This window comes from Thunnus albacares, chromosome 15 (assembly GCF_914725855.1).
Source record: "Thunnus albacares chromosome 15, fThuAlb1.1, whole genome shotgun sequence".
NCBI lineage: Eukaryota > Metazoa > Chordata > Actinopteri > Scombriformes > Scombridae > Thunnus > Thunnus albacares.
In genome coordinates, this window is record NC_058120.1 from 25,528,152 (window position 1) to 25,555,910 (window position 27,759).

General features: G+C 41.7%; 1 protein-coding gene across 7 annotated transcripts in view; it reads left to right on the plus strand.

The window, feature by feature from the left end:
- The window catches only part of fgfr3 (fibroblast growth factor receptor 3), an 85,578-nt gene that overhangs the window by 19,601 nt on the left and 38,218 nt on the right, over window positions 1-27,759 (plus strand). For 4 of the 7 annotated variants that reach the window (XM_044375259.1, XM_044375255.1, XM_044375256.1 and 1 more), the window contains exons 3-4: window positions 14,010-14,273; window positions 17,773-17,838. In XM_044375259.1, the coding sequence (XP_044231194.1) occupies window positions 14,010-14,273; window positions 17,773-17,838 (330 nt within the window). Of the gene's footprint in view, window positions 1-14,009; window positions 14,274-17,134; window positions 17,245-17,772; window positions 17,839-27,759 lie in introns of those variants that run through there. The other 3 variants (XM_044375258.1, XM_044375261.1, XM_044375262.1) reach the window with 3 other exon arrangements.

The window sequence follows — 27,759 nt, forward strand, 5'->3', positions numbered from 1 at the left end:
AGAAGTAATACACAACAAAGGCAAACACAGGAAGACTTTTTAGTTCTCGTGTGCTGTGTTGTTTTGCTGGTTGCTCGTTTGTTATCAGCATGTATTCATCATGTTCCGGTCCAGAATCTGAAAACGTCGAGGTCTAAAGATTTTTGTAATTGTCTTGAAATTTGAATCAGTTATTTTCGAAAAAAACAGAAATCCCAGCGGCTGCTGAAGCAGTCATTAGTAACACTGATTTCACCCAAATTGTGCTGTGATTTTTAACAACAGTGCATTTAAAATGTATCGCCCCTCATAGACATGTAGCAATTACTTGATTCATTGATTAGACAGTGGAAATAATCACTAATCGATTAGTCATTGAAGTCATTTTTATTAAGCAAAAACACCAAACATGTGAAAGTTCTCAAATGTGAGAATTTGCTGGGTTGTTTTCGGTTTTACAACATAGTGAATTGAAAATGTTTCAGACTGTTTGTTGGACAAAACAAGACGTTTCCTTGAGCTTTATGATACCGTGATCGACATCTTTCACAGTTTTCTGATGTTTTATTGAGTAAACAATCAAGCAATGAATCGAGAAAATAATCAAGATTAGATGATAATGAAAATAATCATTAGTTGCAGCTCCATAAAGCATCAATTTGTTTTACATGATAATTAATCAACGGAAGACTTTCTGATTAGTGGGGCTGAAACGATAGAAGATTAATCAATCAATTAATTCTTTTTGCAATTTAATGAGCAACTAGAAGAGTGCAGATCTGCCAGGTGTGTAAGTGTTCTTATATAGATGTATACAAAGTTTTTAAGAAAGTGTTTTTGTATAGTATAGTCTCAGTGTATTGTAATGGAGCATCCTGGCTTCCCCTAGCTGATTCTGAGTCGCTGCTTCCGTGTGCATTACATTGTAAATTAAATTGTTGTAGTTTTTGGACTGTTTGTAGGATAAAAGAAGCGATGTGAAGATGTCACCTTGGGCTCTTGGAAGCTCTGAGAGACTATTTTTGACTTTTTTTTTTTTTTTATTTCACAAGAATCACAGTTGCAGCCCTGATTATGAAGATTGTGTTGTTTTTTTGGAATCACGCCGTTCAACCACAGCCTTGAACACCGTCCGCCAACGAGCCGCTTCACTGAAGCGGTCGGGAGTCAAGTACAAGCGCTTTGCTCAGTGGCACGTTGGCCCTCGTTGAATAGGAAAGCTTTGAACATTTTTTAGGAAACTCCATTTACTCTTTAATGAATGTCAAAGAACGACTGTGGAGTGGAGCAAGTGAAGTGGTTACCATAGATACGTCGGGCAGTTTCGGGTTGTTTACAGTGAAATATAAAAAAAAAAAAAAAAAAAAAAAGAACAGCAGCTTCAGTTTTTTTTTTTTTTTTTTTTTTTGATATTTAAAGTTAGTTATTTTATAATAATTCTGGATTCCAGGGGACAACAGTACAGTGTCCGGGCTGTGTTAGTATAGATGTCTGGTATAGATGTCTCAGGACAACTGTGCTCCAGTTGTTCTTTCTTCCAAACAGAGGCTCCTCTCTGTGGCCTGTTTGTGCTGTAAGTGAAGGCAGGTCCTGGAGGGAAGCAGGAGGGAGGGATGATGGGATTAGAGGCTTTCCTGCTCCTGTCCCGCTCTCATAAGCAAAACACTTAACACGCCAGTCCTGTGTTCAGGAGTTTCACTGTGTTCATACAGATATTCAGGGGAGCTGAAATTCTTTTCTCTTCTGCGTATTCCTCATGTTTCCTCATCAGCTTAGTTAGATAAATCCTGATTGTTGAGAGGAAAGAAAAGGAAGACGACAAGAGGAGCCGGTGGTTCAGTAGCGGGCCGGTGCAGGACAGGAAGCGGCTCAGGAAGTGTTTGCGGGTGCTCCCGGTGATCAGAAGCACATGGCGGCTGAGATCAACAGCAGGTTTCGTGTAGAGAGGTAACAACCAGGCGGAGAGACGGACCCACGCAGTCCTGCCGCACTAATAAACAGCATCATAAACAGAGCAGTAAACGCTTTTATGTCCGGTTTATCTCGACCCAAGGCCGCACCCGCCCTGCCTCCACCTTCAGAGCCTCCTCGCATCTAAATTTATTCAACATATCTGTGAGTTTGACAAAAGAAAAGCTTGTTAAACTCTTAACGCAGTGCTGAAAATTACACAGCAGGATTCGAAAGGTGTGTTTGCTGTACTAGCTTTTAACCTTGGGAGCATTTTTTTGTTTTCTTTCACTGCATTGAATGATAATTTCATGATTGCTGATTGGTTGTTTTCAGTTATACATCTAACTGAAAGGTAGGAGTAGGTGTTCTTATGCAATTCTGAGCAGGCATTTTAGAAATATAGTACTAATGAGTCCAAGTCCTCCCAGTGTAACCCTCCTTCTCTCTGAAAGTTCTCACAAAAAAGAAACTGCTTCCAGTTACCTGTTCAAATATATGTTCTGTAAAGTTCATGAAGTTCCAAATACTGGTTCAGATCCTTTTTCACACCGTCAGGAACTAAAATCTTGTGGGGAAATACAGAATTTTTTTGAATTGAAGCTGAACTTTGTTGGCCTTAAAGGATAAGGCTTGTGATTTTTCTATCTTTTTCTTATTGTCAACAAATCTCACGTGCAGTCAAACCAACAATGAAGTCGTCCTACTCAGAAGTATCGTGTTTGTATTCAAAGCCTGATATATCTTATTCCTCTGTGGGATCCATTATTGTCCAAAAAACCTATTGTGTCTTTGTACGTGATTGCTGTTATTAGTCTTGGGAGCTGTTTCTAAACAGACTAATGTGACTGTAATCTTTTGGGGCGATGGAACATGTCATGGCTCGGCGACATGTTTATAATAGTTTTTAGATAACAACAGAGGAAAAAACACAGATCCCGACCTCAATGGCCCTGCATTGGGTTTATTATTTACCAGTCGCTTCGTTCTTCCTGTGTTTCCAGTGCTGGGAGTGTTTATTCTAACATATAGACATTTGCAGAAAAGCTCCTTCTTAGTAATGCTTGACAGATTAATTAACAAAGTCGAGATGTGGTTTTAACCTTCAGCTCAAAGCTTCTCTTCATCATCATTAATTTCTCTGAAACACAAAGTCAGTGTGTGTGTGTGTGTGTGAGAGAGAGAGAGAGAGTAAATACGATTACTGTGGGTTTTTTCTATAGAGTGAATGCACAGCACTGCCGCCTAGGTTTGCAGCGTTGCTACGGCGACGACTCCACGCAGAACAATCCAGACTCTAGTCTTGTTCTGTATGTATGTGTGTGTGTGTGTGTGTGTGCCTTTACACTGATCATGACACTGATGTCTCTGTCACCTCGCACACACACACACACACACACACTACTATCACTATCAGAGCAGGACATGATGTGTGGGGGCAGTTCATCCCAGCTGGAGAGTATCACTGTGTGTGTGTGTGTGTGTGTGTGTGTGTGTGTGTGTGTGTGTGTGTGTATCATGCCACACTGAGAGGTCAGGGCAGGGTCTCGGTCGGGGGTCATCGGAGATCAAAGTTTAACATTTCAATCAGGCGTCTCCTCGCACCGTGTCAGTTTGATCAGAGATGGTTTCTATCAGCTGTTTCTTGTCTTTGGGGTTTGTGATAAAACACCGTCAGACATTTAAGAAACACTCTCTTCTTTTTAATTCATCCAGATCATTTGCAGTTGAAATACTCCAGGTTTTTAAGTAGAAATGTGTGCAACTATGTCGATATGAGGATATATCCCAGAGGATGATAGAGATTTCTCAACCACTAGAGATTTCGTTATACTGTTTATATTAGCTATCCCTTTATTATCTCTGGTTGTATTAGGCCATAGCAGGCAATGGTGCATGGCTTTATGGGCATGACTTTAAGTACTTTAAGTATTTAAATCACTAGATTAGAGGAAACACAGACATTCCCATCTAATTATCTCATCTATAAATGGTTCTTTGGGAAAAACCTCAGACCCCCTGGAGGACCGTGTAATTCTTGAAATGCAATTAAAACATGAAAATCCCAAAAATGTAAGGTTACATGCTCTTTTTACATGACAATGACGCATAAATACTACTTCCTGTCACTCTTATTCAACACATTTTAAAAACAGAACTTCCTTTTAGTCGTTCTGGTGTTATTATTTGTGATGTAAATAATAAGGAAGGGCTCCTAATTAATCATGAAGCACAAATCACTTGATCTTCACCTGAACATGATGAGGAACTTAATGAAGATGAAGTTATCGCACAACATTTTTCCCTTTTGCCACATATGCGCTGCTGCTGCTGCTGCGCAATCAGTTCGTTTCTGGAAGACTTAAGAGTCCTTTTCGTCGTATCCAGCACAATTCTTTTTGTTTTTCTACTCTTGTCCCGATTTCTGCTTTTTGTCTTTAACCTGATCACTTCCCTGATTCAGCAAGCCTCTCGGCGTAAGAGTGCTGACTGAGCATCAGGTTTGCCACCAAAGTCTGTGTGAAATCGTTTGGCTTTCTCAGAGTAGCCCTAAATCAATATGCTACACAGCTGACTGTTAAAATATCACCTGTGTTCTCCTTGTTAAGGGAGACTTAAAGAACTTACTGCCTAAATAGGAAGCTTTGACATTCATATTCCCGTCTGAAAAGCCGCCTTGTAATCGGATTGGTTCCTCTGTGTTGTTTAGGGAAGTGTGATTATGTTGTATAGTAGCCCCACACACACTTCGCAGACATCCTGGCTTTTGTGGGCCGAGCTTCTTACACTTGTCTGTTGAATTGAAACTAGGCCAGTTCGTCTTTGGAATGACAATTACCATGGACCCAACCCAGGCCCTATTCTGAGGCTGGAGGGATGGAGGGGAGGTGGGGGGTGGTGGTGGTGGGGGGGGGGGGGGGGGGGGGTGATGATGAGGGTATGAAAGGAGCAAAGACGATTGGGCGCTGCCAAGATGCTCTGGACGTACAGTAGCTTCCGATGCTCGTTAGCACAGCCGAGCAGAGGGCCAGGCGCAGCGGGGGAGGAGAGGAGGGAGGGAGAAGAGGGAGGGAGGGAAGTGAGGCTGGCACAGGCCGGGGCGGGATGTTTAGAGGCAACGTCTATCTTTAACTTGATTTTAGGGGCTCTTTTGATAAAGTGCGGCTCAGCTTGGCGAAGAATAGAGGCAATAAGCTAGGGGAAACCCTCCCTACCCCTCTCTCCTCCTTGATCTCTGCCGAGCCATCCCTCTTTTCTCTCCGTCTCCTCCTGGCAGGCTCCTCCGCAACGGTGTGAGGTTGTCAGGCTGGCCCAGATTAAGGGCATTGTCCGAAGGTATTTACATCCGGCCAAACCATATTAAACAGAGATTAGGGGTTTTCACTGCACATTTCAAAAAAAAAAAAAAGAAAGAAAGAAAGAAAAAATGGAGAGTGTAAAAAGAAGAGGGAGCTTTTTTCCAGGACAAGCAGGATTTACAATTGGCATAGCTGTGAAATGGGGGAAGAGAAATGTGCTCTTTATGGAGGGAGGAGGTGATGGGTGGTGGTGGTGGTGGTGGTGGTGGGACTTCACAGATCCTGTTTGAAGGTCATGTGATGCTGGCTTGTCTGAGGGGGTGTTGAGTGTGCCAAACGGTTGGCAGTTGGTCCGGTTTTTCAGCATAGGAAGCAGAAGTAAAAGAATCTGTTGGCGGGACACAAGCAAGCAGACGGACTGCTGTGGAGGACATCCCGGTCTGAACCGGGCTGCCTGTCTGTGTGTGTCGAGCTCTTCAGTATATTTCCTTTTAAAGGATGGTTTCATTTCATCACAACTTGTATTTTCTTTGATCAACTGAGAGCTCTGCAAAAAATCAAGTCAGACGGGGCAAGAAACACGAGCAGTCATACGATCGCACAGGTTGTAAACAAACCCCAGAGGTTAGTCAAACTTATGTGGAAGAGAAAACAAGGTGAACTGTAAAATGATCACTCAAACAGTCCCTTATAAAGATTCATAACAGTTTACAGATTGAATTTCCTGTAAGATTTTGACCTGCCATACTTGCACACACACTGTGCGATTAAGAATATTACTCACATTTGAGTTTCGCTTCAGTTTTACCTCCAAGTAGAAGGAAATGTTTGATAAGCTGTCAAATGCACCATCATTCAATTCAATACGCAGCTGGTCTGCTACAACCGTTATCTGATGGTGGCTAATGTTAGCAAACTATCAATAGATATTGCTCCATAACTGACATTATTTATAACATGTGGATCGTTCTTGAAATGGTAGTTTGACCACATTATCTTAACTCAAGTTCCACTCATTATACCGTGTTCAACCACATCTCACAGTCTCCAACAGCGTTTCAGATTTGGAAAGATTTCCATCAGTTGCAGTCGAAAGCTCAGGAGAAACTTAGTCAGTGAGTGTTGAGTTAAGAGATTTTTTTCAAAGTCATGACTTTTTCAATTGTGCTACTAATATGCAACATTTTAAAGTGAACCATCATTTTGTAATTGTAAGTTGTGGCCATAGCGCCCACAGTTCAGTATGATTTATGAAGGAATAATTGCACATATAATCTCATGTTTGTTTCTTCTTGTGCATTTTGTTTTAGTGATGTTGTTTTGTTTCCAGATCTCAGAAAAACTAATAAGACCCAAGTTGTAATAAAGCCAAATTGTCCTTTAAGTCAAACATGCAATGCTCCAACAGAGTTTGGGATCAGAGAGAAAATACTGCACACAGATAACCTTTAGTTGAGCTGTTTACATTTACATTGACCCACATGTGTGCGCTAATACCGTACACACACTTATACACATACCTTCCTCGCTCCCAGCTTCACACACACATGCACACCAATTGGCCGTGAGTGATCACAGCAATGTGGAAAGTATTTGCTCTCCCTGCTCAAAAAAGAAGGAGTCCAGTCTTTCTCAGTAATAGAAGCAAACAACTAATTACCTGCAATAAAAAGGCCATTTGTCGCTGAATTGTTTGCCACTGGTTTGGGAGCAGCGCACGCTGCAGATGTTGGAAACATGGCCTCGTTGTATTATTAGCTCAGTGTAGTGAGCAGGAGGAGGAAAAAAAAGGGAGCTTGATAAAGATGAATGTCTCCCATCTGGAATCTATCACTTTCAAAAGCGGTTTGAACGCAGATATGTTTTAAAAAAGGTATGTGTTGCTGCTTTTCTACCAGACTCAATAAAAGTACCTGTTAATCTCCCCTACAGAAAGACAGTCTTGTAATCTTTTACTGTTTATGATCCGTCTTGTTGGCTTGTTTGAACCTGCGTGGATGCTGTTTTATGCAAAGCCGGCTCTCTGAACGAGAAGACGTCATTCTGCAACAGCACAGTAAATCAACCCGGAGAGTCAGCAGGAAGTTTAAAGGATACTAAATTGGCACGACTGTTTTTTTTTTCTTAGGATATCAGGTATTATTGAAGAACCACATGTTTGGTGTTGCAGCACAGCAGAAGTGAAACATTTCTGTATTTGTGTCCTCCAGACAGAGCAGAGAATGAATTCATCAAACTGACAAACAGTGATGATTTGGTTGTTTACTGACAGATGCGAAAGCCAAAAAACATCCTCCTCACTCTGCACTTACAGGGATACACATCAGGAAACATCCCACACAGACACATAACAATCTCTCACCCAGCACTTTAAAGAAGACTAGATTCAGATTCCCTCATGGTAGCTCTAATTTGGAGTCGATTATCCCATTTCTAGCTGCCATACAAGCAAAACTTGATGTCAGAAGCTCAGACAATAAATGTCAGAGTGAGACATGTAGCGATTTGCTATTGAGAGTAAAAGAAAGACAGAAAACTCAGTTGAAAGCGCTGCTTCGAGGCTGCACAATTCTCTCAATATGGTTACTAATCTCCATCTGAATGCAATAGTGCATCAAAAACACAGTCATGGGATTATTTTCTAACTCGAGTTAAGTGGAAGAGTTCATTAGAAAATAGTAAAAATCTTTTTTTAATCATGAATCTGCACCAAAAACTTATTACTTGTTCCTTGGCACATGGTTTTACGTCCCACTGAATTTGATTAAAAACAACATTTAGAGACTTTTTTTGTCTTTTTCCTGCTTAACGGAGAGTAAAAAAAAGTTTTGAAGCTGAAAGTCTTCTATCAACACCCTATTGATCCTCAAAGCCTGCATTGTAAAGTAGTGAAACTCTGTTATTGCCCCTCTAAGATACATATAAGAGCAAAAAACTGGATGAAGGTGGGTTTATGGAGCTAAGCATCATCCCTCCTGTGACCTGATACGACAGCAGCCATGGCGACAGCTCCTCGGTCTGGTCTACACTCCTTCCTGTTCCTCCAGGATCCCTCACTCAGTCCCTCAGCATGTGTGTGTGTGTGTATGTGTATGTGTGTGTGTTAGAGAGAGAGAGAGAGAGAGAGGCAGGCGTGGAAAGGCTCGCCACATAAAGAGGCCTTTTCATCCCTGGGGCCGCAGCCTTGCCTGCCGGCCCCTGGAGAAGTTTGTAGAGGATAAATAAACCTCTTCAGACGCACAGAAAAGATGGAGTCTGTGAGCGGCGCTGTTAACGGACAGTGCGCCGCAGTATCTCAAAGAGAGACTTTATATTATTCTGAAGGGTTATTTGTTATGATATTGAGCTGAGAGGGTAAGAAGGGCCAGGAGGGCAGGGGCCTCTTGATTTATGGAGTGACCGTCCAAGCCTGTATTGCACACACACACACACACACACATACACACACACATACACGTATACACAGAGTTTCCCATTTACAATCACAGATACGTACATACACACATACGTACATATCCGAACCCACATCCACATCTACACGCACACTTAAAGAGTACATATCACACATTGCTTCCAGCTGGCTTCAGGTTCCGGAGAGAGAGAGAGTGCTCCCACCCACCCGTCCACCCCTTCAAACACACACACACACACACTCTCACAAACACACGCACGCACACACACCAGGCAGCCGATAGCTCACATATGCCGCACCGGACGAGAAAACAGCGGGAATGTCTCGATGTTGATAGCGGGAATGCTGCAGCAGCGTTTTTATCTGTTTTCTCAGAATCGCTTCAGATCCGACTTTATTCATGAAGGGGTTTTTTTTTTTCTATCAAACAGGTTTCTTTATGAAGTGTTTCGTTAGAGAACAAAGGAACACAAAAAGATTTTACAAGACAAATGATCTTAGACAAAGGCTTTGATTTCGTGCTTTTTAATCACGGAAAACAAAATATGTGCAGAGATTTCTCTCGGTGACATCAGTGCAGTCATTTTCTTTTATTTTAAAGAAAATGACTGTTAATTATCGTGTTCTTTGTAATATACCGTACTGTAGAGGCTGGTTTGCAACTAGCTGGCGAGTTGGCTACATAACCCCTCGTCTAAGCATCAGAAATTTAGATCCCATTTCTTTGTATTACTGTAATACTAACAACTACAAGTGCTTGTTTCCAGTCTGAGTAATGCCGTACACATGTTGTTGCAGTTTTGAGGCTTGTGTTTGATCAGGGAGCAACGTTAAGTTTTACTAAATCACCCTAAATAACTGCCTCAGTAGCAGAGACTTTTTTTTTTTATGGCGCGGGAACCAGTAGTCAAATTGCAGGTAAAGTTCTTGAATTCCTTTAAGGGTTCCTGGAAAAAGCGTTTGAAAAGAAGTTTTTTCCAGGAGCCGATTCATTAAGGCTCACAGTCAGATGCAGAGAACCACATGAGACAAACTGGCCCGGTTTGATTTAGACTCTGAAAACACTAGGACAGCTTTTTTAGCCTTTTCTCACATGCAGGAGAAGGTGACCGAGCGACGCCCGGTTTCACATTCATTCAGATCTGTTCTGTCCTCCACAGCTGGACGTACAACAGCTGGAAATTTTCTCTTTAGGAATTTAAAGCGATCAGTTACTAATTAGGAATTCCTCTCTTTGCATATTTCTCCGTGACACACTTACAGTACGTGACCGTATTAATCTGCTACATCACTGCTTAAAGAGCTTGTCGAGGTGATCAAACCTGTGACCTCACGTTACAGGACGTTCACTGGAAAGCTTCAACAACTGCAGCCTCTGCTGAAGCTCAGTGGCTGGTAATATCTGTCCTGTGAAGGTGGTGCAGTGGCACAAAGTAAAGCCCTTTCAAACCAAATCTACTTTTATTCAAAGCAGCTTTTTTTTTTTTTTTTTTTCATGTTCCAAATCTGCATTTCAAAGTGCAGGATCTGAAGCAGAAACAGATATTTTGTCATTGACGGTGACCAAAAAAAGGGGGCTTTGCTCTTTTTGTCTGACACCTGAGAAATTTTTTTTTTTTTTTTTTAAATGTATGAGGGATATATCTTTGTTTTGTTTTGTTCTTTCAGTAAATTGCATTTGTTTGGCCTCTGGCGGTGTAAACATCCAAGCGGTGCACAAATGTTCTTTCTATCTATTTCCCCAGGATCAAAGCAAACGTATTCCTTTTACTACGGGATCACACGAATATATTGCCTTGCTCTCCTATTTACAAATCCTAATTAAATGAGCTGTAATGTCTAATCCATATTTTCCTCCGCAGAGGCCACAGTGCACTTTAAGTGCATATATAAATATAGAGAATAATAACCAACAGGACTGTTTATAGTCAAGCTCACGCCTTTTTAAAATGCAAAGGCGTCAAATAAAGCAATTCTCACTTGAATCGACAATGTAATTACTTATTATTATTCAGTATTCTGGTTAATATTTAAAGGGCCAGTTCACCCAACTTGCATGCATATCTGCATGGTTAGACACTATTAGAGTTAAGTGAAAAATCTGTTTTTGTAATTTGTGTGAACTGACCCTTTAAAGGATGAAATATGCGCCCAATACAAAGCAATGTTTCCAGTGGAGCCTCGGTGCTGCAGCCCATTCAGAGCTGCCAGAGGAGGCTGTGCTCGAATGCGCGGGGTCCATGAAGCTGAAGTGAGCTACGAGTCTCTGGAGATTATTATATCTACCCAATAAAGCCCAATTCTCCATGTTTAAGACCTGAAGATATTCTAAGGCCTATTTTCTCATTTTCTTTCACAGAGGTCACAAGTAATACACGGAAGGTAGTGAGCCATTCATGCTGGGTTTGAATTTATGCTCTCTGCACCGTCGCCTCTGTGTTTTTCTTCTCCTGAATGGGCCTTTTTGTTTTTGAAAAAAAAAAAAAAAAAAAAAAAAGTGTTGTAAATATTCTTGTCAAAGCCAGAGGCCACGTAGAGAGCTGCGCAGCCATGTTAAGCACATTATTGACTTAACATCTCCACCTATTTTTAATGAGCACAATAAGACAGAGAAAACAATCCACAACTCATCTATTCAGTTCACTTTAGACCTGCGGTACGTAGTGCAGAAGAAAATCTGTAGGCATGGCTGAAGTATTTAGAGCTTAGATGAAACAGGCAGAGGAATGTGTCATTTTTGATGGGTTGTTCTCGCATACTCATATGTGTTTTTCTCTGCATACATGTAGCATCCTGCCCCCGTTTACTTGAGTACAATTTGAGCCACTGGTAGTCAAATTTGAGAGACTTGTTTTACAGCATATTTCTGAGTAGAATATCAGATACTACACGGCCGGTAAGGTGATAGGTGTCCAACAGACCCCCCCCGATGGCTATCTTTGACCAGTAGGTTCTCCGCAAGGCCAGGTCTATATTAGACTGCACAAACCACACCTTCACTTTGAGTTTAAAACTCTTCCCTCGGGCTGTAGAGTCAGAGTACCCCAGTTCAAATGCAATAGGGTTTGTTTCTTTTTTTGTACTTGTGTTGTTTTTCTATTATGTGCCCCTGACTGCAAGACAAGTTTCCTATCTGGGAAAACAAAGTGACTGAGCTGAACTGAACGTTTAACTAATGGCTGTAGTTCCTGGTACATTTGCAAAAATAATCTTACATTCAACTCATAATAATCCAACAAGTACTGATTTGTTGATTTGGAGGTCTAAAGATGTCTAGAAATCTTGGTTAAAATTCAACTAAAACAAAAAAGTGTGTATTTTAGACATATAGGTTACATGTAACCAATGTTTCTGCACACATCAAAATACTGTATAGTCATATATAACCTATGTCTAAAAAGCTGTAGAAATTCCCAATTCTTTGCACGCTTAAATTTGGATTTTTGAGGAAAATATCCTGAAAACAAACATCCAAAATGTCAGAAACAGGATTCTTTCAGCTTAGCGTGACTTATTGCCGATGTGCCCACCTGGAATCAAATAATTTTATTAATAAAAGTATTATAATAATAGTTATATGGAACTTGTAGGAGTGCTACAACTGTGCTAAGAGGAGAAAAATCTCCATGGATGTCTGGATGAATGGATGGATTTATTGATTGGCCTAGTTAGTCACGAGGAGTACTTTTTAAAATCGAGTATTCTTCCTTTGTGATATCACTACTTTCACTAAAAAATATCTGATCACTACCTCTGTCGCAGTCGTTCGGTTTTGGCGGACCGGTGATGAGCTGACATGCAGACAAATTTCAAAGAGATTCTGGCAGCGTTACCTGTGGACTCTCCCACACAAACAGAAACTCTGTCTGTCTGCGAGGGTGTGTTCGTCTCCTTGGCTCCGCACCAGCAGCCTGCCTCACGCTGAAAGAACCCATCTATAATTCACAGCGCCTATTATGTATTCCCCGTGAAGATTGTCTCGTCTGGGCCGCTCCTGATTTCAACCTTGCCTCTCAACTCCAATTTCCTAATCTCAGTTTGAAGCTGTCTGTGCCAGTCTGCCAGAAGTGGGGCTGACTTCACGTTGGCTTGTCAGCGAGTCTCTGCAACGCCGCTGCCCTTTCAGCGGGTCAACAGTGGGTGTATTTGCCATCATAAATCACGCTCCAAACGCACCTCATTCACTCTTTCTCATGGGTGCTTGAGTGTGCATTTGTGTGTGCAAACAAGTGTGTGTTGCCCGTAGCAGCTCATTCAAATACAGCAGGTGTTTGTGCTGCACTACGTGAAAGTATGCATGCATGCACGTGTTTGCGCGCTTATAAGCATCCATGTGTGTGTGTTTGTGTACGTCCTGGCGTCCCCTTGAATGGTTACCAGAGCAACCGTGAATGTGCATGAGATCCTCTCTGCCGTCTCTCCCTAATGACGATGATGTGTAATTGAGGTCTGGATGTGAGAAGATGCCTCTGATTTAAGAACAAGAGGAGACTCAAGGGGATCCACTGTTTATTTATTCAGACATGTCCCTCCATCTCTGCTCTATCCTCTGAGGAGGTCAGCATCCTTAGTCGGGCTAGTAAACATGTTGATTTTTCCTTGGCTTTAAGCGAGCTGGCGCATGGAGCTCCCGGAGTAAATGAGCTGGTGTTTGACAGTGAAGTTTGAAGTGGAGGTGGGAGGGTTTCCATTTCCACACAGCCCAGATCTGTCGTCTTCTTCTTCTTCACGCTGGAATAAAACTTTGCACTTCTTTAACTTCTAGAGGCAGATTAGCTGATAGCTCGCCAGCAGGTCAGCAGTTGACTCTGCATCACTGCGTCTTTGTTTCTCAAGGAGGAGGGGTCTTTTCTTACACTGAGAAAACTCTATGTCCGATTTTTGCCTCTTAATTACAGGAAGAGGGTGTTTATGTACAGTCTTATTAGAATTATACAACATATACTTGTGCGGAGAAAGGTGAATCTGATTTTACAAGTAGCGAACAGACAGGCATCACCTGTCCTGCCCTGTTTTTCCCTCAACGTTACAAACATTTTGTGTTGAAGTTAGGGCTGCTTTTAACATTTAATTTCAATGAGTATGTTGTTTATTTATGTTTCCAATAATTGACGTCATCTTGACGTCATCAGATGTCTTGTTTTCCAAACTGCAAAAACCAGAAAAAAACAAAAAAAAAGAAGCAAATCCTCACATTTAAGACCATAGAATGACATTGTCCTCTAATTGTCAATCGACTAAACATCTAATCAATTGATGAGTTTGGCCTCAGTTAAAGTGTGTTTTTTGATTAATTAAAATACCTCAAGTTGGAAACAAACCACCTTTCTCATCATCTACTGTGTCTCCTTCTCTCTCTTTGTGTGCAGACTCTGTGTCCAGCGAGACAGCCTTCTTGGAGGACTATGTTCTGGGCATGGGGGACACCCTGGAAGTGCCATGTGACCAAGAAGACCCCTCTCAGGCCGTCGTCTGGTTCAAAGATGGCGCCGGGCTGGTGCCAAACAACCGGACGCGGCTGGGTCAGAGGATGTTGCGCATCATCAACGTGTCGTACGAGGACTCTGGCGTCTACTCTTGTCGGCACGCTCACAGCAACACGCTGCTCAGCAACTATACCATCAGGGTGACAGGTGAGAGAAGCCAGGAGGCAGAAAGGAATAAAAACTGCTAATATTTTTGCTTGAGCTTAAGTTAAACTATGGGTTTACAAAAGTTCTTAAAGCTTTATGTAATAACTTGATACAATAATAAAACCCTGTGCAGGAGGTCAGAATTGGCAAATGAGCACTCTTAATGATATTAGTCCAATGGTTTCCATCCACGGGGGAATTTTTTTAGGAAAACGAGTTGCTGTAGAGCTCCAATGGAAACAGACACTTTGGCTGCACCCTACAGTGCTCCCTGAAAACCCATCTGACAACTGAGAATCAAAGTATTTCCTATCAATAAACATTGTCAGGCAGTTACAGCGGTGATGTCTCGGCATGAAAGCTTTTCAAAACGGTTTGTAAGAAAACAGTGAAAACTTTGCTGCGAAGGAAAAAGTCTTATTATTTTCTCCTCCTCCTCCTCCTCCTCCTGCTCGGTTTCAAGTCCCAGCTAACTCCCTGCCAAGCTGCACACACACACACACACACACACACACATATATATACGCCATCGCACCGGCGCAGACTTTCACTGGCTTCACAATGAGCAGCCACGTTTCTCACAGATTCCCCCTTCCTGATACACAAAGGTGAAATTCATTATTGTATGAGGGGATGAGCAACGTCTTAAACAAGCGTGTGATGCAAACAGAGTCTTAATAGGGGTGTGGGAGGAAGTGGAGATGAAGGGGGAAGGGTGTGTTTGGATGTGTTGGGGAGGGGTCAGCAGTAGCTTAAAAGTCGAGCGGCTTTTTCCCATAAAAACTCATGGACACCAGCTGAGACTGTTATTGACAACTAATTAGAAAGCAATTAGCTTGAAACATTTCATCATTGAAAACAGATGGGGTGGCAAGAAATGAGAGAGTTCGCTCCCTCTCAGCTCACCCCCCATCTCCTTACACACACACACACACACACACACACACACACACACACATGGATGCACGTATTTGGCTGCAAGCCGGCAAGAAAATGGCCTTTTCCAGGCCCGATCAGAGGTGGACAGCTTCTCCTCCTGGACCCACATATCAGCTCCAGACTGCAGGAGGACACATGCAAACACACTCCCCACATCGCTGATTTAAAAAGAAAGAAAAAAAAAAAATCCATGTTTCCAATTCATGTTCGGCCTTAACATCTGATTTTTTTTTTTTTTTTCCTCCCCTTTTTAAACAAGTGCAAAAACCACATTCTCCCACTGAGGTGAGATAACTGAATTTGCTTCCAGCTCAGCTCAGCATGTTTCAGGAGTAAAAACACACAGGAAGCAAATTCATCGCAGCCCATTGTCAGACATTTCATATCGTTTCAACACTCTGTACATGTTTAAATTACAAGTGTAGTCGGATTTTTTACAGTATGTGGTGACAATATGCCGTTCTCCCCCTGCACCGCCCGTTTTCCTGCCTCCACTCTAAACACAGACCCTTAGCTCCATCTTAAACACACATGGACTATTGTGTTTTTCCTCAAATATTTGAGTAAGGTGTCAGATATTTAGGAGCGGTATCAGATTTAGCACCTGGACGGCGTCCAGACAGAGGAAAGCGGCCAGCTCATATTGTACACACACACCCACACACACACACACACGATACACATGTTGGATGCAAGAAAGTGTAATTTGAAGAGGTGAAAGAAGTTGTCTGCAGGCTGAACTGTACGAACATTTGTAATGTTTATGTTCGGAGGCTTTGCAGATATAACATATATTACTGGAGGTCTATGAGAGAAGTAGCTGTAGACTAAAATAATAGTGAAACTGTATATACCCATGTGTGGATCAGTTTTAGCTGAGGCTAACAGTGTGCAAAGGTAATTGTTAGCAAAGTTACTGGGACACATTGTGATAAACTGTCTTGTCTTATCTTATCACATGTTTCAACTTATTTTTACATGTTTTCATGCTAGTTATGATGTTATTTTACTCAACAGCTTAACTTGCTTAGTCCAAAAGGGCAAAAAATTATGTAAAGGTTGTAAACAAATCAAGCATATTATCTAAAACAAAGATAAACATTAAATTTATTGAGCTATTATTGACCTAAGAGCAATTTGGCAAAAGAAAAAGCACAAAGTCAGCCAAATCTCCACCTGTTATCATGTGATTAAAATAACCCACACCCTCTATTGTAGTAAATTTACTGTTTAAGTTATTTAACTTTGTACTCTTGCAGTTTTTTAGTGCAGTCAATGGTTGTAATTGAGATTTCGAGTGCAATTCTCTTCATTTCCACACCCAAAAGAGTTTTTAGCCAAACTAGCGCCATGGTGGTACGGCTGGAAATGTCAGTTGGTCGGTCTGCCAGTTCACCACTTTGAATATCTCAACAATAGTTTGATTAATAACCAAATACCTTCAAATCTAATAATATTCCCATCAGCCTCAGCTATACTTTGTGTTTTAGTGCTAATTAGCAAATGTTAGCATGCACGCTAAACAAAGATGGTGAACATGCTAAACGTATGCATGTTAGCGTTGTTGTAGATCCGTCACACTGTCATTGCTTACTGAGACACTTTAATATAATGGAGTTAATGTTAATAGTAATACCTCTGCTTTAAAATATCTACTATGAAAAAGGCCAATCATGAGTATGTTAGCATGTTGAAGTTAGCTCAAAGCAACGCTGTGTACAGTGCTATGTAACGAAGCTGCTAGCAGAGCTGAAATGCCGCCTGCTTTTCTTTGATTTTTACTAGTTTCAATAATTACTCAGTCACATTATTCTATTCTGAGATTTATTTCTTACAACCACAAGAGTTGGTTTCATGTTTACAACGATGTAACATGAGTCAAACACCACAATAGAAGAGCAGAAATGCTCAATGAGGTTTCGGATGACAGATACAAAAACCTGCTAGTCAGGAGTTTCGGGAGTTTAGCTCAGCGAGGTAACAGCTGGCTCTCATTAACCAGACCTGCGGAGCTGAACCAGAAAACCTCAAGGTCAGATAGAAAATAATTATTATGCCACCGTGATACAGCAAATTTAAACACTTGTATCTGCGACTGAGGAATAATTAGATGTCACCTGACACACTAATTCTAAAGTTAGCTGAAAAGAGGTGTTTTTGTCTGTGTGTATCTGCACACGTATACACACACTCTCACATGAGCGTCTCACGGCGGCAGCAGCAGCGGCGGCGGCGCTAATGACCCCCTCGTTTGTAACGTCTGTGGGAATGTTTGGGTTGTAATATCTGAAAGAGCCGCCTCACTGCGGAGAACTGTAGACTCATTCATGAGTTTGTCAGACAAAAATTCCTGCTTTTATTTTTTTTTCTCCTGCTTTTTCTTGTCACAAACTCTCCAGATGTTTTTTTTTCTTCTTGTTATCTGATGGATAACATAGCTCAAGACATTTTATTAGAATAAATAGGTTCATTAGATGAATGAGGCTACACATCCAAAATAACGTCCGCCTGTTTGATTAATAGAAATATTAATTCCACTCTATTTGTCTTCTCTTTTAAGACTCTCTGTCGTCTGGTGATGATGAAGATTATGATGAAGATCCAGAAGATGCAGGTAATGGAAATGGTGAATTCTTAATTACTCTTTTTGTTAATAACTTAAGCAGTTTCATCTGGTTTTAATAATGCAACATTTCAGAGGTTTTCTTGCTTTAAGAAACAGCTTAAAATCAAAGGTTCAAGAAGCGGTCGGACTGGTGGGCGTAAAATACAAGAAAGCTGATGAATCACATGAAACTAACAACATTATGAGCTCATGATAAAAAGTCTCAAATTTTGTGAAATGAAAAGGATGTTTTGTAATGATAATAACAATTTCCCTTTTTGAACATGATCTTGTTTTACTAACCGAAGCTGTATCTCCCAAATGACAACACTAATCCTAAAACAAACCGACCATCCCAAACTTGGAAACGTCTACAATTGGGAAAGTGTTTCCATCTCATGACTTCATAAATAGATTTTTTTTAATATCATAGTCCACCAATTTTGATGTACACTGATTTTTTTTTATCCTTTAGTTTCAGTCTTTTCTTGTTGTCGATGCTGAAGTGCAAAAAAAACCAATCAGTACCCATTTCTGAAAAGAGAACAAAGCAACGCCCAGCTGTTTTGTCACCTAGCAACAACATCCTTATAACTTAAACACCGAGCATTAATGTGTTCTTAACTTCTCGTGCCAGAAATACAACGTGACTTCCATCTGAAGGCAGCATGAGCTACGTCGTTAAGCTTAATGAACAGCACCTGCCACACAGACTGCTGAAAGAACTTGGAGTTGTAACTGTTAACTGCTGTTAATGGGTTAGAGTTAAGAAGTTTAAAGTTAAAATCACTGCACGGTTACCTTATCATTGATATACTTTTTTGACAAATATATATTATGTTGATTGAAACGGGATAGATTTATTTCATCCCATAATGTGATGTATTAATATTGAGGGTTGGGGACATAAAAGCTGGTTATGGATAAATCCATATCCCAACCCACCAATCCCAACACACCACGGTAGTTTCATTGAAATAAAAGACTTCAGATTCAGATTTTTATTGACTCAAGAGTAAGACAATGATTACATGGTATGCAGTAAAAACAGTGTATTAGTGACAAATCAATGCAGGAATGATTTGAACAAAGGTCATACATTCTTCAAGAAAGACTTTTGGCGTGTCCGACTGTAATAACAAATTGAACTGAAACGTAGATGAACAGTACTAATAGTATTTTGGCGGGTACTTTGTTTTTCCTTTTATTCACTAGGCTTACATTCAAAACATACGCTTCCAGACTGTTGTCATCACAAATTACAAAAAATGATGAATGAATGAATTTATTTATCTTCCAGTTGCTTTGGTGATTCGTGTTTTGCTGACCGACAACTATTAGCAAAAGTTTTCAGATGATAAACTGGCAAATCTGTTGTTACAAAGTCCTTTTGTTGTGCTTGTGTGTCTTCTACAGTTAATCTGCATTTCAGAGTTCGAACTGATTTCACTTGTCATTGTGATAAACATTCATAGATCAACCAGAATTCCTTAGAAAGGTGCTTTAATGGGCAGTTATGTGACTTTCATTGGATTTGTGAAGCTGATTAGATTTATATGACTGCAGTCTGAGTTTTCTATCTGTAATTGGAATTATATGACTCTCATAACGGCTCACTGTCTTCCTGCGCATACATTAAAGCATCTCCCCGGAGCACCGAACTAAACGCCTCTAACACACAGATCAAAAGCCGGCGGTTCTCCAGTGGGTAACACCCTTCTCAACGCGCTGTTGTGATGTGAGCTGCTTTGGCATTCAGAGACGTGCGGAGTTCAGGCGCAGGTGAACAAAGAACGACGAGGGATGGCTTTCTGCTTGCCGCGCGCACTTTACATAGTCTCTTCTGTCAGCTAGCATGACTCCGGAGAGAGACAGAAAGCGTCTCCGCCCCTCGGCGGGCTCTCGACCAGCCAGACGCCACACTGTGCAGCCTTTGTTGTACCGTACCGAGGGAGACAGCGGAAGGTGAGGCGCAGACAGATGAGAAAAAAAAAAAAAGAGAGAGAAATGAAATGATGGAAATACAGTGAGAGAAGAGATGACGGGATGGAAGTGAAGTGAAGGAAACAACAGGAAGTCTGACGGAGAAACTGAGATACCTGCAGAAAGAAAGAAAGCGAGATGAATGGATTGCAAAAGACTAAACTCTCTGCTGGATTTTATAAGTTGCGGCATAGTTTTACGCTTTACAACAGTTAAAAGAAGAAGGATTAGATTAGACAAGTCTACATCTTGACAGTGAAACAGCCAAAAACATGCCAAGAGCGTCAAACGGTCCATCACGTCTTGAACCGAATCCCAGTTCACCTTAACTGCACGACAAAATCGTTGCCATAAGCGAAATACGGAACCGTCTCGGTGACAGAGAGACAGTCAGACGCCCGACCGAAATCAAAGCCCCTTTGTAAATGTCATCACAAAGCTCCAACCGAATCAAGCGTTGTCACACTCCAGTCAAAATAAAACACTGACACAGTGACAGTGCGGCTGATACTGATGCTGCTGCTGAAACAGCCCGAATGCCCCGTAGTCGTCATGGTCGTTTACTCGTAAAAAAAAAAAGTAATTTGCCTTTATGTTGTTGAAGTTTGAATCGATGTTTAAATTGTTGGAGGATCTTCAGAGTTTCTCTGAGGTTTCCTTATGTTAAGGATTTCATAACTGTAAGGAGACAGGAAAGAAATCTATATTTTAATGGGGCAATCATTGGCGATGACAGCGCGTAAAGAGAGCTTTGAGAGAGGCAGACTGTCAAAAAAGGTAATAACTGTTAGTGAGGCTCAGGAAAATAAGAATGAAGTTACAGTTACAAGTCAAGTAATCCACTCTGAAATTAAATAAACAATAGTTATTTTGGCGTAGTACTCAAGCATCATTTAATGAACCCAGGAATGTCTGTTAATATCGCTTTCAACGTTTAATCCCATCATCCTCCTCGCTTTGGATGTCGGAGTATTAAAAACATTGCTTCATATTCAAGTTTGCCTTTTTCTCGAAGGCATTCAGCTGATGCTCTTATCCCGAGAGATTACAGAGCAGCAATAGAATAAAGAGGCAGAATAAGCTATAGAGCAACACCGCAGAAAGCTTCCTGTTGCCGTCTTTGTACTGTAAGACGCTCTGGATAAGCTGCAATGTAAAACCTGAATGTGTTTGAATGTGCAGCTTCGCTCGGTGGTGAAAGCCTGAAGTGTTTTCTAAAGGGGACGAGGTGGCAGCAGCAGCGGCGGCGGCGGCGGCAGCTTACTGCAGACATCCTGAATGCCAGTAAATAGCCTCAGACTGCCAGACTTAATCTTTGGATGTAAGTCTACCTCATGACATACGAGGCTCCGATTTCCTGGCCAAAAGGAGAGGGATTAGCCCAGAAACGTTAAACCCCTATCGCTGCTTAATGTCCACTAAGCCACCGCTAATTAGCCGGCTGTAGCAGGAAGGAGCCATGTGACGAGCCGCACAGCCAGACGGAGAGTCCCTGTCGGTGAGCGGAAGAACATCCGCATCCACACGCAGAGAGGACGATAATAGAGATGTGAAGACAGTGAAAGAGTCAGGCTGTTAATGAGGGAGAGGGAATAGAAAACATTCGCTGATTGACAGCGAGACAGAGAAAATTGCAGAGCGAGAGAAGAGAAGAAAAAAAAAGATGACAAAAAAAAAGAAAAGAAGAGAAACTGGAGATTTGAGGAGTTGAGTCACTATGAGCTGTCGCTGTAGCTGCCAGTTGAAATGATGCTGCTGGCCAGAGTTCTCAGAGGAGAGACAAACAGACAGGAAGAAAAGACAGAAAAGCTGCTGCAGTCATGAGCTCATTCTCCAGCAACCTCCAGAACTCGCTCAGCTGTCTCTTACGGCCTTCTGGGAAAAAAAAAAAAAAAGGCAGAGAAGATAGACGCCTGCCCAGCAGCCACTGTAATTCCTGTGGAGATGACGCTGCGCACAAACGACAGATTGACACCAAATTTGAGTTTCTTTTTATTATTGGAGGAGAAAGACAGCAGCCTTGTCTATCGTCTCTGTATCTTTCCACTTATCTACCGAGTGAGGTAAAGGTTTAGCAGAGTAGACGCGAGACCCTCGAGACCTGCACTCACACACAAAGGAGGAGGATGTTATTGACCAAATTGTGAGGACGACATTTTGGCATTTCTACTCTGAGAGGCTGCACAAAAGCAAATGGCATGGATTGTAGAAACTGCATTCAGGGTCAGGTCATGTTTATTTTTAAGCACAGTTTAAGTTATGTAATGTTGTAATGAATTAATTTACTGAATCAGCAAAAAAAAAAGAAATAAATCTCTCATAAAATCTGTTTTAGGAAAAAAAAAAAAACCTCAAAAATGTGAGTCTGACACATCAAAATGTGCTAAATAAACTGAAAGATTTGGTTTAAAATGCTTCAATAGATCCTTGGACAGGCATTGTCACCATGCACCATTACCAACCGACTATAAATGTCTCGACTAGTTATTTATTGTCCTATAATCGCGCTGAGGGAGGTAGTACAAATCCTGTTTCCAATGCAAATGAACTGTTAAAGTGAAATACTGAATGAATGGATATGAGGTTACATCATCTTAAATGTTTTGGAGAGATATGGAACTGCAGTAGAAAAAAAAAAAAAAGAAACTATGTCCCAAGATATTAAGACTAAATATAGGAATAAGCAGCAGTAAACATGTCATCTGAGTGATGCATTTATCAGTAGAAAATATTTCACCTTTGTTGACCTGCATTTGACTGATTGATATCTCAGAATATATTGTAAAACACAGTAATGAGATGCAATAGTTTCCAAACTTTCACAACCAAATCCAATCAGCCGTAATGTCTAAATGAAAGAGCTCAGACCAAACCCTCATCCGCCCTCACACGACGAAACTGAGTCATTAAAATTAATATTTTCTGCCGTGTGGAGAGCAGTGTACACACTCGAAGCCTGTGTAGAGTGAAAGTGGTGTGTGTGTGTGTGAGTGTGAGTGTGTCGGGGGGGGGGAGGAATGTTAACAGAGCCTAATCTGTGCTGTGCTCCTGAACTATGCAGCCTCCTTGTTTACCCTGGCAGGAGAGCAGAGAGCCGGACGCCGGGCCACGCTACGCTGCTCCGCGGCCGCCATTGCTCCGATTCTGTTTGCCTTGAGTCCCTGCAGGCCCTCCGGGGCAGCGCGCCTTCAAAGAGTCCCAGTGTAATCTGTAATGAAATCTGTCTGTGTGCTCACAGGCGTCAGCGAGGGCAAATTATACAATTACACAATTAGAACCCCCCCCCCCCCTCCTTCTTTTCCCCCAGATCGGTGTCTGTGCGCTGAAGGGCCGTGTGCCGTGGCGATCGGCACCGCAGCGTGTCCTGCTGCAGCTAATTGCTGTTGCAGTGAAGTTGGGCTGATAGAGAGCCGCAGTCACGCTCCTCCGACCCACAACACAGAGCCAGGAGTTAGCGCAAAAGTGAACAGAGGGCTTTAGGGGCCTGTGTGTGGGTGTGTTTCCATATGTGTGGAACACTTGTAGAGGCAATGCTTAGTCCAAATACAAAAGAAAATGTAATCATACCCCGTTATGTGACCAAAAAAAGCACTCAGACGGTGCATACCCCTGCCAAAGCTGCACAATCCTCTAAACTTGTTATTTCAATAATAGAAAGTATTTAGAAGATTTGAATCTGGATCTGGATCCTCATCAAAATACACACAGTGACCGACAATCAGGGGATACATGTGCCAGATTTTTCCTCTTTTGAGTAAGTGCAGTAGTTCATGAGAAAATATCAAAAATCTTCAAAGAAAATGCCCTATCTTGCAAGAAAAGAAAGCATTAGAAAAATTCCTGGATCCTTACCAACAATTAATCGTTCTTTTTTTGGCCCGCGGCCCTACCTTTCTACCAAGTATCATCAGAATCTGCTTCATTTTTGAGATATCCTGCTAACTAACAGGCAAACAAAAAGAGATTGCAAGCATCCACCACCTTTGGGAGGCCATTAATCGTTGAGTCGGCGGTTTGATCGACAAATCCTTCAGCAAGACACTGGAACCTAAATTGCTCCCAATGTGTGCATGTGAAGAACTGATGTTACTGTAGGCAAAAGCCAAACTGCCACCTCTTTGGTGGTAGCAATCAAAAATACAGATGCTTTAGTGAGTTTGGATACGCCACCAATAACAGGAATACTTTCTCCCACTAAACACATCCAGTCAACGTGTAGATTTGAGCGTACGTGCTCGGAGGTGTGAGGAGTTTCTGTGCGTGTGAATGAAACATATCTCCTCCCACCGGCTGACCTCTCCCTGTCGGTGTCCAGCGATAACCACGGCCTCTTTGGAGTCTCGTTATCGAACGTAAACTAAACAAACAGCAGGACAGGAATACAGTCTGTGTGTATTTTTAGACTCCCGGTGAGATTCCCTCCTCAGTTAACTTCTGCAGCTGACAGGTGGACATGACACCGTGGAAGATGTTATGGTAAACCGCTTTCCACTCCAACGACTGTATATCCACGCGGGGGTGGGGGGGGGTTATCAGCAAAACCCTGTCCCTGTGGGGGTTGAGGGGTATCTGCCACGTTCACCTCCTCCTCTCATAAAATCCCACTCCCCTTCCCCTCTGCTTGAGGAAATACCATCCGGCCAATTAGGCATGGGATAGGATTCCTGTGTGTTGCTGAGCATACAGAGCAGTAAATCGAAAACATGCTGAAATCAATATATCGACTGAAAAAGGCTCAAACTTGACCTTTTTTAGGGAGGAAAGTGTCTCCTGCAGCTTTTTAAAGTAAGCTCCTCAGAACCTCCGAATCACATTGTCACGTTTTTGAAGTATTTTAAAGAAACTCTTGGTTGTGTACTTTTATTTTCCCCCCAATACTCACCATAATAAAAGTTCTCAGTGAGCAAATTAGAGGTGATTTATTTTGGGTTTTTACATATGCTTCAAATCAGAATTTTAAAAATCAATAATCCAATAAAATATGTGTGAATCTTTTGTTATATTAATATATTTTGCAGTGCAAACTATTTATTATTGACGTGATTTTATGAGTTTTATCTTTTATTCTAGCTCTCATCTTACCGTTTTTGTCCTATTTTTCTCTTCAGCATCAGTTATGTGAAGCATATTCTGAGCTGTGAGCACAAGAAAACCTTATTTACTGTCAACTGCACAAAAAAAAATAAAAAAATAGATGCCTTGGGGACAAAAAAGAAAAAAATCCGGTGAAAATCAATTCATATTGATGTGCGGCTGTTAAAATTGAGGTATTTCTTTGCTGAAAAATGGTCAAATCCTATATGATAAGCTTTATTCCATCACAAAATGATGAAGGTTTTTCCTTCCTCTGCCACACAGGAAGGGATGCGTTGACAGTTCTGGTGTGATATAAGTAAGAGGAAGAAGAGGGTGATCACCACTCTCACTGAACAGAAATAAAAAACCCAAGTACCACCTCTAGAAACATAATGGCTAGAAGAACTTGTAAGGAAAAAGACGTCAGAGCGCCGCCCACTCTGTTTGACAGGTCATCTCATGCAGAAACACAGCAGCGAGTAGCTAAAGGTCAGCGAATAAACCAGTGTGTTTTTGGAAGAAAACCATGGAGATGTAACAGAGACGAGTGGACCCAGATTGTGCTGAATCCACACAGGAATCTATTTCGGGTTAAAAAACGTCATCGTGGCCGGTGGATCATCAGCAGCAGGAAGGCAGTTTTCAGGTCCAGATGAGTTCAGAAGCAGCAGGAGAAGGAGGAGGAGGAGGGGTAGGAGGAGGAGGAGGACCACACATCGGGACAGAGACTGTTTAAAAACTTGGTGTGTGTTTCTGTTTGACTGACTGTGTGTGTGTGTGTGTGTGTATGTGTGTGTGTGTGTGTGTGTGGCTGATTACCATGCCAAGAAAACAATGTGTTCAGACTCCTCAGAGGGTTGTCCCACGCTGCGTGGTGTGTCGCTCCAAATACGCAGAGACAGAGAGAGAGAAGTAATGAAATCTAACAGATATTTCCCTTTTAAGGTGGAAGCAGTTTGTGTGTGTGTGTGTGTGTGTGTGTGTGGTTGTTGCACGTGGAGAGTGTTTGTCTTAGCGAGCTGGGGAGTCTCTAACTCAAGCAGGGAGCGGTGTTCAGCTGCTCCATTAGAGTTTGTTAACACACACACATGCACGCACAGTTTATAGTCAGTTCAATAGAGTGGAGTAACATTCTTTTTGTTTGCTCTCTAAGAAGACTCGACTGTGTCTTTCATCACTGAATCTCTCTCTCGGTCTGGTTGTAATTACTCTGTGAAGCTGAAGCCAAAGTTTGATGGCAGGAGCCAAAGAAATGTGTGTCAGAAATATATCAGAACACCCCCGGTATTATGATAAACAGACACACACACACAGGCAATAGATCAGATATTGATCACAGACAGGTATTTAAAAGATAAAACTGGCCATTTTCTATATTTTTCTTATTGTCAACAAATCTCACGTGCAGAACCAAACCAACTATAAATTGACCGTACTTACAAGTATATATCTTTCTGTGCCGTAGACCTCCGTTCTTATACAAAAATATTAAAAATCTGTTGCACTGGGTGACATGATCCTTCACCACAATGCAATGGCTACACTGTAGTTTGCTTAGAAACAGCTCCAAAGACGTGTTTTTAATAGTTTTTGGACAACAACAGAGGTCTAAACATAGAGGAATAAGATATATCGGCCTTTAGGATACACACACACGACACTTGTAAGTAGCTCATTGTTAGTTCTCCAGACTTATCCTTTAACCCGCCTTCGATCAACATCTCACCTGAGTCGTCCCCGATAAGATAAAAACCCGCCCGCGCGGCGCTCGAGGGACAGAATTACTTCTCAACCGTTGTTGAGTCTGATAGCGCTCACACACACACACGCATGCATGAACACACACAAGCGCAGACATTGAGATGGTAATTAGCTCCTCTCTCCTCTCTCTCTCTCTCTCTCTCTCTCTCTCTCACTCTGCATTTAGAAAGTAAAAGAGACATCTGATGACCGGTCAGCCACCTCCCCAGCTTTTGTCCTGAGAAACACACACACACACACACATACACACACACACACCTATAAAGAGAGTGAGCGAGCCATGCATCAGCGCTCTCGCCCTCCACACCCACACCGCGGGAACAATAGGCCCGTCTGACTCGCTATACTCCCTTTTGTTTGTCGTCTTCTCAATACAACTCAATAAATCGCCCTGACGGGTTTCTAAACTCTCGGGATCGCTCGATTCAAATGAACTCTCGCATTGTTATCGAAGGGAAGGGGAAGAAGATGATGAGCGTTATTTTTTTTTTTGGGGGGGTCCTCGCGACGCTTCACGCACCGGTTTTGGATTCTTTCAACATCCGTCAAACTGTGTTTTACACTGTTGGGACATCTTGCACTTAACTCTATCTCTTGGTGTCTGCAGGGTGGGCTTGACATCGGAGAGACAGGTTCATAACTGAAAATGTAAAAGGTTTGATTCCCACTGTAGCCAGCAAACATCCACCAGCAGCTGTTTCTTGCTTCTTTAACAAACTCTCTTCTTAAAAACCTCTTATAACGTTTAAATGTTATGCCACCGTGCAGATATTGTAATGGTTCTAGCTCTAGTGTGTAATTTTTTTTAGCTAAATAGCTTGGTGCTTAGTGTGTAAATATCTTAAAAATCTAATATGTTATCATTAATATTAAAATCTCTGTAAACAGTGTGGGTATTGTATGTGGTTTGAGCGGTGAGGGGAAGACCTCCAGTGAAAGAACAACCTCACATCTGTTCTGTTGGCAAAGTACATAACTCATCCAAGATGGACCAATTTGAAGAAGAGGGCAGGAGAAGTCGTCCCTTCTGTGCCATCTTTTAGCAATTACAAAAACATTGTAACTATGAATTCCTGGAGGGTTTTTCACTAAGATTTCTATGATCTAAGAATACACCAGAAA